At 37.1% G+C, this 18699-nt stretch overlaps 3 protein-coding genes across 4 annotated transcripts in view; 1 reads left to right on the top strand and 2 right to left on the bottom strand.

Annotated features, from left to right (window-relative positions):
• Positions 1-5236: 5236 nt before the first annotated feature.
• Positions 5237-6616, bottom strand: LOC128558098 (uncharacterized protein K02A2.6-like). The gene has a single exon (XM_053546928.1). The coding sequence runs from the start codon at positions 6614-6616 to the stop codon at positions 5237-5239; it is 1380 nt and encodes a 459-aa protein (XP_053402903.1).
• A 519-nt stretch (positions 6617-7135) lies between these two features.
• Positions 7136-9223, bottom strand: LOC123541305 (uncharacterized protein K02A2.6-like). Its single transcript, XM_045326729.2, has one exon. The coding sequence runs from the start codon at positions 9221-9223 to the stop codon at positions 7136-7138; it is 2088 nt and encodes a 695-aa protein (XP_045182664.2).
• Positions 9224-9938: 715 nt separating this feature from the next.
• LOC123548413 (uncharacterized) overlaps positions 9939-18699 on the top strand; it is an 81870-nt gene continuing 73109 nt past the window's right edge. Inside the window, exon 1 of one of the 2 annotated variants that reach the window (XM_053546457.1) lies at positions 9939-10067. The gene's annotated coding sequence lies outside the window, so the exon portion shown is untranslated. Of the gene's footprint in view, positions 10068-10212; positions 10480-18699 lie in introns of those variants that run through there. The other variant, XM_053546458.1, reaches the window with a different exon arrangement.

Below are 18699 nucleotides of genomic sequence, written 5' to 3'. Positions count from 1 at the left end.
TGCTATTGATATGCTATTTCTAAGTATTTTAGCACTATATCTGCCCTGAATGATAGTTATAGAAATATTGTATATATGTACTGATATGTTTTGAATTTAGTAAATACTTCTTTTTGTTACTATATTGGATTTTTGATTTGTTAAGTTAAATACCTTATGTTACTGCTTATGATGATACTGAGTAAATTCATAAATCAGATACTTTTTCTTTTTTTTTCATTTGGAAATATAACGTGATAACTGCTAAAATTAACGCTATACAAGGTGCAGCTGAAAAGCAATTTACACCCTCCCCCCTCCCCGCCGAACCATAGGAGTTGCAGTTCTAAAAACTACAGACTCTGACAAACATTTTGATATATAAAAGTCATTGTTGCAACACATAGACCAGTTACCCCTGGAAATATGCAAGTTATTTGAGCTGATTTGCAGTACTAATATGCTATAAAGACTGTATTTGTTATTTTTTCTACTATGTTTAAAACGTTTTCCTACATGAATTAAGATATTTCAGTTAAACTGAAGACAAACAGCGCAAATTTTGCCACTAAAGTTTTCATCTATACGTTTTATCGCGTATCAACCTATGCGGCAGATCTCAACCTTTACGGTACGTATCAACCTATACGGTAGATATGCTATACTAGACTATACTAGTTACTTTTCTGCTAGGTTTAAAACGTTTTGCTACATTAATTAAGATATTTCTGTTAAACAAAAGGCAAACAGCGAAATTTTAGCTACTGAAGTCTTCATCTTGGCGTTTTATGCCCTATCTACCTATAAGGCAGGTATCAACCTATACGGTAGATATGCTACAGAGGCTATACTAGTTATTTTTTGTCATGTTCACAACGCCTTGGGTACATAAAGTTATATATTTAAGTTAAACTGAAATCAAAGAGCGCAAATTTTGCTAATAAAACCTTCATCTGAAGTTGTTATGGCGTATCAACCTATACGGTAGATATCAACCTGTGCGGCAGATAGGCAATACTGACTGTAATATAACTATTTTTCTTGCAATGTTTTAATTGTTTTGGTGCATAAGTTAAGAAATTAAGTTATTCTTAAGACAAACAGCGCAAATTTGACCATAAAATGCATCCTCTAGACGTATAATCGCATATCAACCTATACGGAAGATATCAACCTATACGGTAGATGTGCTATAAATACGGAACTAGTTATTTTTCTGCTATGTTTTAAACGTTTTCCTACATGAATTAAGATAGTTCAGTTAAACTGAAGACAAACAGCGCAAATTTTTCCACTAAAGTCTTCATCTGGACGTGTTATGGCTTATCAACCTATACGGTAGACATCAACCTTTACGGTAGGCATCAACCTATACGGTAGATATGCCATAAAGACCACACTAGTTATTTTTCTGCTACGTTTTGCTGCATAAGTTAAGAAATTTAGTTATTCTTAAGACAAACAGCGCAAATTTGACCATAAAATGCATCCTCTAGACGCATAATAGCATATCAACCTATACGGAAGATATCAACCTATACGGTAGATGTGCTATAAATACGGAACTAGTTATTTTTCTGCTATGTTTAAAACGTTTTCCTACATGAATTAAGATAGTTCAGTTAAACTGAAGACAAACAGCGCAATTTTTTCCACTAAAGTCTTCATCTGGACGTGTTATGGCTTATCAACCTATACGGTAGACATCAACCTTTACGGTAGGCATCAACCTATACGGTAGATATGCCATAAAGACCACACTAGTTATTTTTCTGCTATGTTTTGCTGCATAAGTTAAGAAATTAAGTTATTCTTAAGACAAACAGCGCAAATTTGACCATAAAATGCATCCTCTAGACGTATAATCGCATATCAACCTATACGGAAGATATCAACCTATACGGTAGATGTGCTATAAATACGGAACTAGTTATTTTTCTGCTATGTTTAAAACGTTTTCCTACATGAATTAAGATAGTTCAGTTAAACTGAAGATATACAGCGCAAATTTTTCAACTAAAGTCTTCATTTGGACGTGTTATGGCTTATCAACCTATACGGTAGACATCAACCTTTACGGTAGACATCAACCTATACGGTAGATATGCCATAAAGACCACACTAGTTATTTTTCTGCTATGTTTTGCTGCATAAGTTAAGAAATTAAGTTATTCTTAAGACAAACAGCGCGATTTTGACCATAAAATGCATCCTCTAGACGTATAATCGCATATCAACCTATACAGAAGATATCAACCTATACGGTAGATATGCTATAAATATTTTTCTGCTATGTTTAAAACGTTTTCCTACATGAATTAAGATAGTTCAGTTAAACTGAAGACAAACAGCGCAAATTTTTCCACTAAAGTCTTCATCTGGACGTGTTATGGCTTATCAACCTATACGGTAGACATCAACCTTTGCGGTAGGCATCAACCTATACGGTAGATATGCCATAAAGACCACACTAGTTATTTTTCTGCTATGTTTTGCTGCATAAGTTAAGAAATTATGTTATTCTTAAGACAAGAATCGCGATTTTGACCATAAAATGCATCCTCTAGACGTATAATCGCATATCAACCTATACGGAAGATATCAACCTATAAGGTAGATGTGCTATAAATACGGTACTAGTTATTTTTCTGCTATGTTTAAAACGTTTTCCTACATGAATTAAGATAGTTCAGTTAAACTGAAGACAAACAGCGCAAATTTTTCCACTAAAGTCTTCATCTGGACGTGTTATGGCTTATCAACCTATACGGTAGACATCAACCTTTACGGTAGGCATCAACCTATACGGTAGAAAAACCACACTAGTTATTTATTTTACATGTTTACAACGTTTTGGTGCATAAAGTAAGATATTTCACTTCAACTGGAGACAAACAGCGCAAAATTAGCCACTAAAGTCTTTATCTTGACGTGTTATGGCTATACCTATACGGCAGATATCAACTTTTACGGAAGGTATCAACCTATACGGTAGATATGCTATAAAGACTACACTATTTATTTTTCTGCTGTGTACGAAATGTTTTGCAACATAAATTAAGATATTTCAGTTAAACGAAAGGCAAACAATGAAAGTTTGGCTACTGTAGTCTTCATCTTGAGGTTTGATGGCTTATCAACCTATATGGCAGATATCAACTTTTACGGAAGGTATCAACCTATACGGTAGATATGCTATAAAAACTACACTATTTATTTTTCTGCTATGTACGAAATGTTTTGCAACATAAATTAAGATATTTCAGTTAAACGAAAGGCAAACAGCAAAAGTTTGGCTACTGTAGTCTTCATCTTGAGGTTTTATGGCGTATCAACCTATAAGGCAGGTATCAATCTATACGGTAGATATGCCTGTACTAGATATTTTTCTCATGTTCACAACGTTTTGGTACAGAAAATTATATATTTAAGTTAAACTGAAATCAAAGAGCGCATGTTTTGCTAATAAAGTCTTCATCTGAACGTTTTATGGTGTATCAACCTATACGGTAGGTATCAACCTTTACGGTAGATATGCCACACAGTCTATACTAGTGATTTTTTGTGAAATGTTTAAAACGTTTGTCTGCATAAATTATGATATTTTTGTTTAAATTAAGACACACAGCGCAGATTTGGCTAAAAATGTCTTCATCTTGATGTTTTATGGCGTATCAACCTATACGGTAGGTATCAACCTATACGGTAAATATGCTAAACAGACTGTTTAACGTTGGCACTTGACATGCTAATGCTTTTTCTGCTATGGTTGAAGCGTTTTACTGTGCAAATCAAGATTGTTTGTTAAAAAATGAAGAAGAACATAACACATTCTGCCTTGGAAACCGTAGTTTTAATGCAAAATGGCATATGAACATTTAAGGGAGATTTGCGACAAACATTTTTATACGGTAAGTGTAAAACATGTTTGAAATCATTTTTGAAATTAATTACCCTTTCTGCTATTTAAATCAAGGTTGTTGAGCAGAACTTTACCATTAAACCGTAATATATATGCATTTTGGCGTATCAACCTTCAAGTCAGATTTGTTATAAAGATTTCAGAAGATTTGATAATTTTCGACATTAATTAGACATTATGCTGTAAAATTTCACATTGTCGAGTAGAACAGACATTTTCCCCTACTTTAAACATAAAATGGATGCATAGTGACGTATCAACCTTTAAGGCAGATAAGCTGAACTGACTGTACAACGCTTGCATTTGATATTGAAGTCATGTCCTTATCCAAGTAGTTCAGATTTAATGTTTAAATCAAGGCTGATGAGCGAACATGAAGAACGTGATAATTTTTACTATTACAGCTATTGTACTTAAGGCAAATTTGCTACAAAGGTTTCATAACATATGGTGTGACAGTTTTAAAAATTAATTACACGTCCAAAATTCTGTTAAAATCCACTTTTAAGGGAGGAATTGAAGAAATTAATTGTCAAGTTTACCATTTTAGCCGGTAATATGAATGCAATATACATACCAGCATTTCAGACAGATACACTACAAGACTGTCCAATATCTGAGTTTGTCAAAATAGTTACTTTTAGTTATTAATTAGACATTTTACTTTGAAAATATGGATTGTTGAGCAAGACTATAGGCAAACATAAAATTTTACCTTTAAACACGTAAAATGGATGCATTATGGCGCATCAACCTTTAAAGCAGATGCGCTACACAAACTGTACAACGTAAGTCTTTGTTATACTTTGTTGGTATAAAGAGATGAACATCAAGTATGTTAATACATGTTTATTGAAGTAAGCTTAACAATAGAATAATCTTGAATCATAGAGGCATGCGATATATATATTAAGTAACAGTAATCTAGTATGAAGAACATAATCATAAGGATGCTGGAGTTGTGTCCCTTTAAACATTAGAATATGTAACATCCCCTTTCTTTTGAATAAAAAAAATAATACATAGCTGATATCATTTTTTGAATGGCATTTTTCTGATTCAGCACTATACCTGAAAGTAGTGTGTGGGAAATTCAGTTTCACACGACAAGGTGGGTCTGTTACATTCCATTATAGATAAATGTAATAAAATTCAGATAACACAAATAATCCCAGTTTCAAGTTATCAAAATGTCACAGCAATTTCCAGCTTAGTAGTTTTCACATAATTGTTATCTAATAAATGTAAGTGTTTATGTCTAGGTATTTCCTCAGCTAATTACATTATCAACATCATAAGTAGAATATCTCAAAGCACTGTTCAGCTAATTATGTTTCACAAATTTAATCTATCTGGTGGTCGCACATTTCTTCCAGATCTAGTTTGATAAAGGGCAGATGAATCTGGGTTAGAGTTATAATTTGTAACATTTTCCTGCTTAATTGGATCTGGAGAAATTTTAGGACATGAAGGTTGTGGAGTTTGAAAATTCAGGGGTGGAGCTGGTGGGGTAGCTGGAAGTGATGGAAAATCAATTTCATCAAATGGCTTCTCATGCGATTTTAATAAATGACGTCTATTCCTTCTGTACATACCACCATCCTCTGTCCTCACAATGTAAGATCTATCATTAACCTGTTTAGAAACTACAGCTGGTTGCCAAGTTTTACCTTGTCTTATCCTAATACCTTCACCTTTTTCAAGGGATTTCATGGGTCTGGCAGATCTATCATAGTAAAATTTTGACCTGTTTTTTATGTTCTGCATTTTGTTTCGGACACTCGATTTGTCTGGTATTCTGGGTTCAAGGTTTGAATCCATTACTGGTAAAATTGACCTAAGCTGTCTAGACATAAGCAACTGTGCAGGTGTCTTACCACAAGCTAAAGGGGTATTCCTGTACTCAAGAAGTGCTATGTAGGGATCCGTACCCGCCTGTGTGGACTTAGTAAGCAAATTTTTGCAAATAGAAACAAATTTTTCTGCAAGGCCGTTACTTTGGCTGTACGTTGGACTTGACGTTCTGTGGTTAAAATCCCATTCTCTAGCAAAATCAGCAAAGCTTTGACACGTGTAATAGCTAGCATTGTCACTTATCAGGGTTTCAGGTATTCCATGTCTACTGAAGTAGCTTTTCAGTTTCTGGATGATATTTTGAGCTCTTGTGCTTGTTAACTGACTAAGCTCAAAGTACCTACTGTAGTAATCAACTAGAACAATGAAATCTTTACCTTGCCATGTAAATATGTCGGTTGCAACTGTCTGCCATGGTCTATCAGGCAAAGGTGTTTGAATCATAGGTTCTTTCACATTTTCTGACCGATGTTCAAGACATACTGGGCATTCCATAACTCTCTGTTTTATGTCATTAAACATTTTTGGCCAAAACATTATCTCCTTAGCTCTTTGTGTACATTTCTCAATGCCTAAATGTGCACTGTGAATTTTGTCAAGCATTTCGCTTCTCAGCCCTTTTGGTATATAGATTTTCGACCCTTTTAGAATAATGTCTTCTACAACAGACATTTCGTCCCTAAAGTTCCAAAATTCTGTGATAGATTCTGGACAGTCTGTTCGTTGGTCAGGCCAACCCTCAAAAATTGTTTGTTTTAGGGTACGTGACTGTGGGTCTGTCTCGGTAACATCTCTGATCTGTCTCATTTTCTGATCACTGACTGGGAAATTGGACATAACAGCATGTACATGTATATCCATGTCTGGACATAAATCTGTATCAGTGTCGGGTAAGAATTTTCTTGATAAAGTGTCCGCAACTGGAATGTCACGACCACTGATGTGTTTGACCTCTAGGTCGTATTTCTGTAATTGCAATAGCATACGCTGTAAACGTGGGGGTGCACTATGCAAGGGTTTCTTAAATATAGCCTCCAGGGGCTTGTGGTCGGATTGGACATTCACATGTCTACCATACAAGTAATTATGGTATCTCTTGCATGCAAAAACTATACTATAGAGTTCCTTCTCTATTTGGGCATAGTTTCTTGGGTAAGAGACTTAGATGCAAAGCACACTGGTCTTCCTTCTTGCAGAAGTACAGCACCTAGGCCATTCTTTGAGGCATCTACTTGGAGTGTTATTTCCTTATTAGGATCAAAATAGACCAAAACCGGACCAGGGTTCTGTGTGATAACCTCTTTAATTTTCTGAAATGCTTCAATTTGGGGCTTATCCCAGGAGAATTCCACGTCTTTGGAAAGTAAAGCTCTCAAAGGGCTAGTTAACTCGGCAAGATTTGGAGAGAATTTCTGTAAAATGGGTCACCATACCTAATACAGTTTCAAGTTCAGACTTACAAGTAGGAGGTGGCATCTCCTTGATTGCTCTGACCTTGGAAGGATCCATCTTAAGTCCATCAGAAGTAAGCAAATGTCCAAAGAATGATATCTGAGATTTTCCAATCTCCATTTTCTCTGGATTTAGTCTGATACCTTTTTCACTACATCTGGTCATAAGTCTGTCAAAATTCCGGTCATGTTCAGCCCTGTCCTTACCAAAAACTACAATGTCATCTACAATTGTCTTGATACCTTGAAGTCCTTCCAGACATTCGTCCATTTTCTGCTGAAACATGTCCTGGCTACATAAAAGACCAAACGGTAGCCTAAGGAACCGAAATCTCCCAAATGGAGAATTGAAAGTGGTCAGATAAAATGACTTTTCAGTCAGTTTAATAGACCAATATCCGCTTCTCGCGTCTAGCTTAGAGAAAACAGAAGAACCCGCCAGATCAGGCAATATTTCATCTAGAGTTTTAGATGGATAGTGGGGTCTCTTAATGGCATTGTTAAGGTCCTTGGGGTCTAGGCAAATTCTCAATTTACCGTTCCCCTTCTCTACAGTAACTAAACTGTTTACCCATTCTGTAGGCTCTGATACTTTTTGAATGACCCTTTTTTCTAGCATCATTTGTAATTCAGCCTTGAGCTTATCATGTACCGCTACTGGTACTCTCCTAGGGGGGTGTATCACAGGAATGGCATCCTGCTTTAAATGTATCTCACATTCACCAGGCAATTGACCAATACCTTGAAATATGTCAGGGTACCTAGAGAGAACATCTTCCTTATTCAATGCCATATCTAAGTTGTCAACATTAATCATGATCAGATTCATGGAAATGCATGTTTTTAAACCTAGAAGTGGAGTGGAACTAGTGTTCACAACGTAAAATTCTTCAAGACTGACTACGGCAGTATCTTTATGTCTGACCTTTAAGTTTGCTTGACCATCAACTTTGAGGTAAGTCCCATCATAAGCAGTGAGCTTTCTGTCTGTGGGTCTCAAGGGATCATGTATTCCAAGACAATTCCAAATTGACCTTGGAATGATATTGACATGTGAGCCTGTATCAAGCTTAAATTCGACATCCTTGTACTTTGGCCCTACTTCAATTGTAATGAAGGCTTGATTTTGGGTCTGGTCAAGGGAAATGGTATCAACGATAAAGTTATTTTCTAGATCTGGAAGTAGACCACTTACTTGCAGTTCACTGATATTCCTTTTGGATCTGCACACTTTAGCAAAATGATTAGGCTTCCTACATGATAAACAAATTTGTCCATATGCTGGGCACACAGTTCCTTTGGCATGACTTTTTCTACCACAGTTCCCGCATTGTTTGCTCATTTGGTGACTTTGATTCCCCTTTGGATTCCGCACATGTGGATTCGAACTTGCTGCTTCTTTTTTCCTCCAAAAGGGTTTGGGTTGCTGCGCTTTTGTTTTCAACTTGACAGCACCAATGTCCTGTTTTGTCATTGATTGACATTGAACTTGACTCATCTCTACAGTTCTAGCAATGTCCAGCGTTTTCTGTAGTGTCAAGTCTGAGCCCTCGTTTATCAGTTTCTCACGAATCTTCTGTGATCGTATCCCGAAAACTATCTGGTCACGAACAAGGTCTTCGTTCATTTCGACTGGATAGCCACAGTCCCTAAGTAAAACTTTCAGGTCAGTAACGTATTGTTCGAACATTTCTCCCTCCTGCTGGGTTCTCGATCTGAACCGATAACGTGCGTAAATTCTATTTGATTTCGGTTGGCAGTATTGCTCAAAGTTGTTAAAGTATGTGTCGAGAGAGTTCTTTTCTTCATCAGATATTTTCCATGTGGAATATAATTGCCTGCCATGGTCTCCAGACCAAAGCATGAGATAGTTGCATTTTTCGGCTTCACTTTTCTTTTTTAACGGTCCTCCGAACATGAACTCTGCATGAGTTTTAAATGCTTTGAAGGCACTAGGCAAGTCCTTTGTCTCCCAGTTCATTTTTGGAGTTTGGCTGCTTAGATTGTTTGAATCCATCTTGTTCAATGGTAATGAAATTAATCCTCAGCAAACCGTCGCACAAAATGAACAAACTGATATAAATGCCACAAATTTAAGTTAATATTCCACTGGATATCTAACATTTAGTCCACAGTGTGCATGTTAGTCCTTTAAAATCCCACTTCTGACACCATGTTATACTTTGTTGGTATAAAGAGATGATAATCATAAGGATGCTGGAGTTGTGTCCCTTTAAACATTAGAATATGTAACAGTCTTTAAAACGAATAAAGCTCAACTTAAAATGTCGATTTCCAGTTGAAATAAAGCCATCTGGAACATATCTGAAACAGTACATAATCGCTTGTGTGAAACCAAAAGTATTAGGTGCACATACACACACGCACGCACCCTTTCTATTTGTTATCATCCTCTAGGGCAGGTCTGTCTCGTATTTTTAAACGTTTGGTCTACTTGTAGTCACACATAATTATGCCTTACCTTTCAAATCATTTGAGTCTTCAAGGCTGTGGAGTGAATTTGAAGAAAATTGATATTTGATGTTTCAAATTGTAAGACAAATGTATTTAACAAAAAATAAATATTTCAATCTAATACAGTTGCAAATTTTTGTTTCTATTATCAGATCCTTTATCAAATCATAAAAAATATGTTTATATTTTTTTTTAACAAAGTACCGCAGAATGACATGATGGGCCGAAATATACCTCCGTCCTCATACGCTATAAAGCGGAGCTTAAATGTACCACATGACGTGCTGCCTTACAAGTTGATACTGTTATCTTCCGTATAAGTTTACAAAGCGATATCCGTACATTTCTTGTTTGGATTACATTAATTATTTCGAAAGATTTCGAAGGTAAGCGGGAAATTTTCAGTTAATTTACTTATATACAAGCTCAAATCATCTGATTTTAGACTTTCAGGACATAGAAAAGTGCCGTCAAGCTAAGTATACATCAAAAATGATAACTTTCATATCCGAGGTTATTTTTAGATCTGTGTATAAAAACAATATCCCCACACAACCTATTTTCATAAACCATATTGGCTACGTAGCGATAAGACGTTATTTTTATCGGTGCGTTGACCGTACGTATGGTATAGCAAAGTATCGACAAGTGTCATACTTAGCTTCGGTAGGTTCTCGAGTAGGGCAAATAGGCTCGTCCTGTGACTTATTCCTCACAACGGTATGCTCATAGAACCACTCGATTAATTGGCCGTCGTTGGAAATCTGCGTTGGACACCGGACAACTGCCACTTTTAAGGTATTTAGGGTCTATTTATCTACGTTAAGGTATTTTGATCTTGATCAAAATACTTGATCGTAAAGCACTCTAACTTACACTTAGAAATAGGAAAAATTCATAACTTTCACATAAAAATCGTGCGCGTCGCTTTACAGTATTAGGCCGCAGGCGATATAAGGTTAACTGATCGTGTAGGTACAATAGGATTAACCAACACAACTGCACTTTACTGTTAGTGCAGGTAATTTATAATGTTTATTCTGACTTATAGTCAGTATCTAGGACATAGTGTACAATATAGAAAATTGACGATTTGACATATATTGTGCATTTACAAATAAGATAAATAATTAAGAAAACAGTTCATAAGTATAGGTTTATTAAATAAATAAATAGGCATATTTACGTATATCATTTTCAAGAAGTACTTAATAAACAATGGGTAAAAAGTCAGGAAAAAACAATAAGTCACCAGGGACATCATCACCCGGTACAACCCCTAAGGTTAAAGCAACGGGAACAGCTAGAAAGCTGTTAAGTGCTGATTTTGCACCAGTGGGTGGGTCTACTCAATGCAGTCACTGGGCAAAATAACAGGGAAAAAGAGGTCGAGCGAAACATCTCTCAATTCATCTACAGGGAGCCCCGTTAACAAGGTGCAGGCCCTCTCTGACTCCACGGACGGATCTCTGGATCTATCCAATACAAGGTTAAATCCCTTATGCAATGTAACATACCCGGTCCCAAGCCCGATGGGAGTGGACCAGTCCAACTCGACCGGAAGCCCGGGGAGGCTAACAATAGATAGTAACCCCCCCCCCCCCCCCCTCCCTGTCAGAGGATAGCCACCACCCTGGCCAACCGGCCGCAAACAGGGATGGTATGCCAAAATCACCGGCAGCACCCAAAGCAACCGACCGGGAAGGTGAACAAAGCACTAAGCAAGGCCCAGAGACTGACACCAGGGCATCACCACCCTGTACAACTGGTAACAGTCAACCGGAAGGGTCCGGTAACAATCACCCTGTTTCACCATCAACCCAGGGGGCTGACATCATTGATACCCCTCCCGTACCAACATTACCAAGACTCCACCAGGTACAACCGGTCACCGATAATGGCGGAGACCCATCCTGTACAACCACCCACAGTGAGGTACACACGGCAGACATGTCGGCACAGGAGGACTCTGATATGCCATCTAGTAATCCATGGCATACCAAGGGGCCAAAAAGGTGAAACAACGGTGGGGGAGGCCCTGAACATGTGTTACGTAGCGATGACGCTGCGTACAGTTGCATGTGCTTTCCCAAAGCAAAAAATGCAGGAAATCTCTTCTGCATTCATAGCCTATGTAGGGGGGCTTTCATTAAGGATCCATCCACCGAGGGAGGGTGTCCTACTTTTAGGATACGCAATGACAAGTTGGACCTGGCTAAGCAGTTTACGTTTGATAAATATGATTTCACTCTGGAACCGTTGATATCTGACAAACGTTCCGGTCAAAACACAAATAAAATATCAAAAGGAGTCATACAGTTAAAGACATAAACTACAATGATAACATAAAGCAGTTTGCCAGCGAAAATAACATACAAAGTTTATCACCGGGGATTCGAAATAATTAATGGAAGGAAGGTTCCGTCAGCAACAATTAAACTCACATTTAGTTCAGAAAATGCACCGTTGAAGGTGAAACTGAATGACGGAACCCATGTACCAGTCTACCCATCGTTGTTATCTCCCCCCGGTGTAATAAATGTCAAAAACACGGGCACTCTGCAAACAAATGCACAGGAAAACCAATATGCCCACACTGTGCGGGCCCACACTCACACTATGAATGTCAATACCGCGATATAAAGAAATGCGCTAACTGCAATGGGCCACATAGCGCTGCATACAAAGGATGTGTAGTGTACACCAACTACTTGCAAAGCATACATAACAAAACATAAACGAATATATACACAAGTCAAAGGTTAAAGATATCATTATGCAACTAGCAACTAAGATACAAGGTCAAGATATTGATGGCCAAACAATCGAACAAATGGTTGATGAAGCAATATCAAAGGGCGACATCACACCAGAACAACAAGACCAACCACATGAGACTGTGGCGGGACAAACACATACCTCACCCACTTACACACAAAATACCAGTGCACCCAGATACCACAACAGGAGGGTATCTGGACCCAGACATTATGATAACGTGAACAGAAATGTAAGGCCACAGGGTGCAATAGGTCGCAGACGCCCTCGGTGGGGCCCACATCACCCCCCACCACCACCCCAGTGGTATGCCGGATGTGGTCCCTATTAGGTGACATCACTGTTAAGTAAGACGAAAATGTAAAACAATGATCCCCACCTAATTAACTAATTAATAATGTCCGGTGTAGATTCCAAGACGGCAGGTAATTGTAATTTTAATATTATGTCTTGGAACGCCCGGGGGTTTGCAGGGGACAAAAATACAAAGGTCACCGAATTAAACAGCTTCCTTAAGTCATCTACAGATACAATACATGCCGTGTGCATTCAGGAAGCGTTTAGATATGGCCAAAAAATAACACCACCAAAGCTTTATTACTATGAAATTGCCACATATCAAAAAACGCACAGATCAAGAAGGAGGCGGTACAATAATATATGTCAAACAGGGCATCAAATTCACAGTCGAAAGATCAATAATTCACAATGAATATGAAATTAACGGCATAACTATATATGGTCACAGCAAAAACATAACAATTTATAATTGTTATGTAGCATATGAAAAACATAACACCGAAGAACACTATCAAAAAATGTTCTCTAACATACGAAACCACTCAGTAATTCTGGGAGATTTCAACATTAAAAACCCACTCTGGAATCCCCCGGGCGATCCAAGGTGTGACTCGGCCTCTGAGACTATGTTAAATCTATTATCACAGAAAAATCTAGCTGTATTAAATGATGGAAATATAACAAGGCTAAGTGATTTACCAAATCAAAAAGACTCAGCAATAGATTTGGCAATAGTTTCTCATACTTTGGCACAATATGCATTCTTTGGAGTTATCAATAATACTTTTGGCAGTGACCATTTTCCAATATTGCTGGGATTACAATTTTCAATAAAAACAGAGGCGATTCATACCACCCGCAAATATAAGATAGGTAAAGCAGACTGGGACCAATATCATGACTTCGCAATCAGGCATTTCCATTATAACACTGAGGGCAAGACAGTGGATGAAAATCACACACAATTTATAAATGATACCTATAGTATTAGTAAAAGGAGTATACCAATGGTCAAAGGAAACAACAACAGAAAAAAGGTTATACCCTGGTGGACTGAGGAATGCGCAAATGCAGTTAAACAAAGGGAGAATGCTAGGAAAAATTATAGCAGAAATAAGAATGATGAAAATCTTCAAAAATACAGGTCACTCCGCAATAAGGCTGTAGAGGTCATTAAAAAGGCAAAACGCACCTGTCTTGAAAAGTACATAACACAAATAAATCACAAAACAACATCAAAAGAAGTATGGGACGTTGTCAATAAATTTAGAGGCAAATCATCTAGCTCTATTGGTACACTTGTGAAAGACAACGATCCGGTGATTATGGAAAAAGATAAGGCGAATTTTCTGGTGCAACACTATAAGAAAATCAGCAGTAATGACAATTACAGTGCTGAATTTTTGGCAAATAAACAATATAAAGAGCAAGAATACGATCTCTACAATGAAAATAATACAGCGCCACATGACGATATTGAGTATACTAAACCATTCTCCCTCCTTGAATTAAACATGGCCCTTGATCAATGTAATAGTTCTGCCCCAGGCAAAGATGCGATCCATTATGATATGATCAAAAATTTACCAATACATGCCAAAGAAAAACTCTTAAAGCTATATAATCAGTCTTGGAAAGAAGGCTCTACCCCAGAAAGCTGGGGCGAGGCCATTATAGTACCAATACTTAAGCCCAATAAGGAAAAAACAAACCCTGCTTCATACCGCCCCATCTCCCTAACGTCAACCCTCACCAAGGTCATGCAAAGAATGATAAAACCAAGACTTGAAACTTATATTGAAAATAATAATCTGTTCTCCCCATATCAGTCAGGATGTAGGAAAGCCCATTCGTGCGAAGATCACCTCCTTCGCTTCGAATCAGACTGTAAAGAGGCCCATCGGAAAGGTTATTACCTACTAGGCATATTTTTAGATCTAAGTAATGCATTTGATAGGCATTGGAATAAAGGGTCTCTCTTGAATTTAATATCTCTAGGCATTAAGGGAGAATGCTTACATGGATCGCTAATTTCCTGGAAGGCAGAAAAATTAAGGTAAAGGTCAATGGCCATTTGTCAGATACAGTAGAACCTGACAATGGCACACCCCAGGGAAGTGTGATTAGTCCACTGATCTTTAATCTCATCATGAACACTCTAAACACGGCTATAGATGCACACAACAAACAGTCCCCTCCCGGTGACCGGACCGAACTTGCCCAATTTGTAGATGATGGAGCCACTTGGGTAACATCACCAAACCCACATAGTGCATTACAAAAAGGCCAAAAGGTCCTTGAGGTAATAGAAAAATGGAGTAATGAATGGGGATTCACCATCAACCCTAATAAAACACAAGTGCTAATGGTGTGCCGGCAACCATATCTTAACGTCCTAGCAAAATCGAATAAAGTAACGCCGGAACTTAGTCATGTGGTAAAACCCTTGAAATAGCACCGACCGCCAAATTCTTAGGAATGTATTTTGATCAATATTTAACGTGGCACCATCATATAAATAATCTAGTTAATAGGTGTGAAAAAGATATTAACCTCTTGAGACTAATATCAGGAACAAACTGGGGAGCTAATAAGAAAACTAAACTCCTGTTATATAACTCCTTAATCTTGAGCAAAATTAATTATGGTAGCACAGCATATGCGTCAGCCTGCAAATCACAGTTAAAAAGGCTAGATGTAATACAAAGTAAGGCCCTAAGAGTAGTCACTGGAGCATAAAAAACAACTAATAAAATGGCAGTATTAGTAGAAACGGCCCAGCTACCATTAGATATAACAAGAGAGGTCAATATGCTCAAATATTGGGCCAGATCAAGCCGCCTAGGTGAAAATCTGCCCATAAATAATACAATCAAAGCACTGAAAGAATGCCCCAGTACCATCGAAAGGGTTAGAAACGGTCACACTGGTAGGAAAGAGCTTAGAACACAGCCGTAAACTCGAGAGGTTAATAGGTTACTAGATAAATACCAATTAAATGAAGTAAATATACAACAGCCGGTGTTTTCATATAATGCTGGGATCATGGTCACAACCCCCGACTTAAGCCTTACATGCTTCATTAATAAAACAGAAGATACCACCCAGGCCAAACATATAACAGAAATGCATATAATGAAGCATTATAGGTCACATTACCATATATATACAGACGGTAGCAACATGCCAACATGCACTGAAATGGATACCCGAAAACATGCCCAGAAACATAGCTATATTTACAGATAGTTTGTCTGTATTACAATCAATAAATACAGGCAGGTCACAATCAAGATCTGATATAATAGTTGACATTATTCATAAAATCAGCCATCTCAGTGAAATAGGTATACTTGTTTCCCTAATATGGGTCCCGAGTCATGTAGGCGTTATGGGAAACGAAAGGGTCGATCAACTAGCAAAGCAAGGGTGCGAAAATGGGTCGATCAACTAGCAAAGCAAGGGTACGAAAATGGAGCCCCAAAACAGGTCAAATTAGCAGTATCTGAGGTTAATAGCATAATAAAGGCCAAATCAAGGGAGTTTTTTAGACAGAGATGGCTACAACAAGACACAATGCGCTGCGCCCTCTCAGAACATATCCCCAGTAAAATGCAAATTTATAGCACAAACACCGGCCATGATAAGATCATTACCAGATTAAGGCTGGGACGGAACGGTCTGGGCTGGGAGAACTACTCAGATAAACATCTATGCCCACACTGTACAGAATACGAAACATTCAACCAAGTATTATTTGACATACACAAAGAGTGTACACGAAATGCAGAACACAGATTGGAACTTGAATGTGGACTCCTGAAATTCGGGTTGGTCTGTATAGACAGAAAAACACTCCTCTTCCCTCCAAAGGAAGTCGAGCAGCAGGTCTACAGCCTCCTAATACATTTCATCACCAAAATAGGTTACTTGAACAGAATATAAACAAAACATAGGAGGGGCCTGACCTAACAATGAATTTTATAACTTTGGCCTTAATTTAATATCACAAAGTACCAGGGGGTTTGAATCTCTATATGCACCCCGTCTGGGGGTACCATGTAAGGCTTAACGGCACTGGTGCGGTCAATAGAGATAATATAATCTCAGGGGAAACGTGTATAAACATGTTAAAATCCTAAACTTCGTTCAAAAGAGATGGCGTCAATAACCAGGGGGGCTGAGCTTGTATATGCACCCCGTCTGGGGGTACCATGTAAGGCTTAACGGCACTGGTGCGGTAAATACAGGCGATATGTCCTCAGGGTGAAAGGCGATATCTATTAAAGTTGCTAGGGTCGGGCCTCAACTATGAACAGCTAGAAATAAATTCAAGAATAACATAGTAACAGGAGCCGACTGTATATGAAGTATACCAAAATAAGCCCGAAACATTATAATTTATATTATAGTACTTTACTTTTAGTTTGTATATATACATATGTTATTTTTATTGTTTTATATAATAATCAAAAGGCCAAATACTATTTTAGCAACCAGTATCTTTTAAATTGTTCTGATTTTAAACATATACGTAATTTTAAGCCATAACTAGGCTAATTTTAGACAATGATTTTAAAACTAGGAGACACATCCTTGCAAACATTTTACATTTCGGCAAGGATGGTCACCTGTTTTTACTAAATTAGTTTTAAATATAATTTTATAACTTAATTTTATTAAAAACTTTAGGCAAAATAAAAATCAGAAATAAGAGTCTTTGTGTTTTCGTCTTTCGGCAAAGGCCGACTCTGGTTTTATCAAATTCTATCAAATTTTAGCTAGCTTTTTAACCAACTTTTATTCAATTTTAACCTTTTTTATACAAATTCTATAATAACAGTAATAAAATCATGAAATCATAAGCAAACAATATCAAATAAGGCTATAAAAATAATTTAAAGTAATGGTCAGCAATGTATATATGTGATAGGGACCTATGGTGGCATGCATAAGCATGACCCAGTCCGAGAAAGACGCCACCATAGGAAAATCCAGTAGTGATGATGATCCGGAAACATACAGACGTCGACACACAACGGTAAACAAACAACAGGTAAACAGGTAAATTTTAAGTAAAAATTCTTACGCGTAATTTAGGCGACGGGTACACAGGATTCGCGTGTAAAACATTTATTAATATATAGTTTATCTTCAAATTTGCAGAATCGCTAAAGAACACATATAGCTATATTGCTAGAGCACTTTTAGGAAGATAATATCATTAAAATAACCAAAATCACGTAGAAACGGTCGAATTTTGATAAAAACAACCGCAAAATTTCATACAGCGCGATCGTAAATATCTTTTACATGTAAAACGTAAAGTAACTAATACCGATATAATCATTAAATTCAGACTTTGGACTATAAAGTGCAAAAAACAGAACTGAAAAACATTAAAAAATGACAAAATGACAGCATTTTAAAAATATAGTAAAACGGTATCGGTGAAGCACATTGAATGTTTACGAGAATATAAAATAAGCATATTTATCGATATGACACATTTATGCAGTAGGCGTGGCGTGTAATCTATAAATGACCTGTGTACTGTCAACAATCGGACGTATATAAAGGCTATGTTTTAAACGTGTTTTTAAAGTTTTAATGTTTTAAAAGTTTTAATGTTTTTAAAGTTTTAATATTAATAAAATAAAGCTTAAGAGTATAGATGTAGTTCATGGTCAATGGCAGTTTTTCTCAGGCGTTTCAGGAGTGTTAGTAAGGTAGTCGCGGCTCTTAACCCGGATGACAAAATTTAATAAATTTAAATATATATTTAATAATCTATTTATTATTTTGGAAATTTAGAAACAGTTTAGGGGGGTATAACATTTAAAAACAATACAATAACAATAAATACTCCAGTCATGACCCAGACATGTTCCAAAATAATACCCGGGCCTTGAATTAAGGTCCCTTTTTAATTATTTCATA

This window comes from Mercenaria mercenaria, chromosome 6 (genome assembly GCF_021730395.1).
Source record: "Mercenaria mercenaria strain notata chromosome 6, MADL_Memer_1, whole genome shotgun sequence".
NCBI lineage: Eukaryota > Metazoa > Mollusca > Bivalvia > Venerida > Veneridae > Mercenaria > Mercenaria mercenaria.
The sequence above is the reverse complement of the archived record's forward strand: the minus strand, read 5'-3'. Positions and strand labels throughout refer to the sequence as shown.

What these genes read in the sequence shown, in the direction of transcription:
- LOC128558098 (XM_053546928.1), bottom strand. Translation starts at nt 6,616, where the DNA reads ATGGATATACATGTACATGCTGTTATGTCCAATTTCCCAGTCAGTGAT.
- LOC123541305 (XM_045326729.2), bottom strand. Translation starts at nt 9,223, where the DNA reads ATGGATTCAAACAATCTAAGCAGCCAAACTCCAAAAATGAACTGGGAG.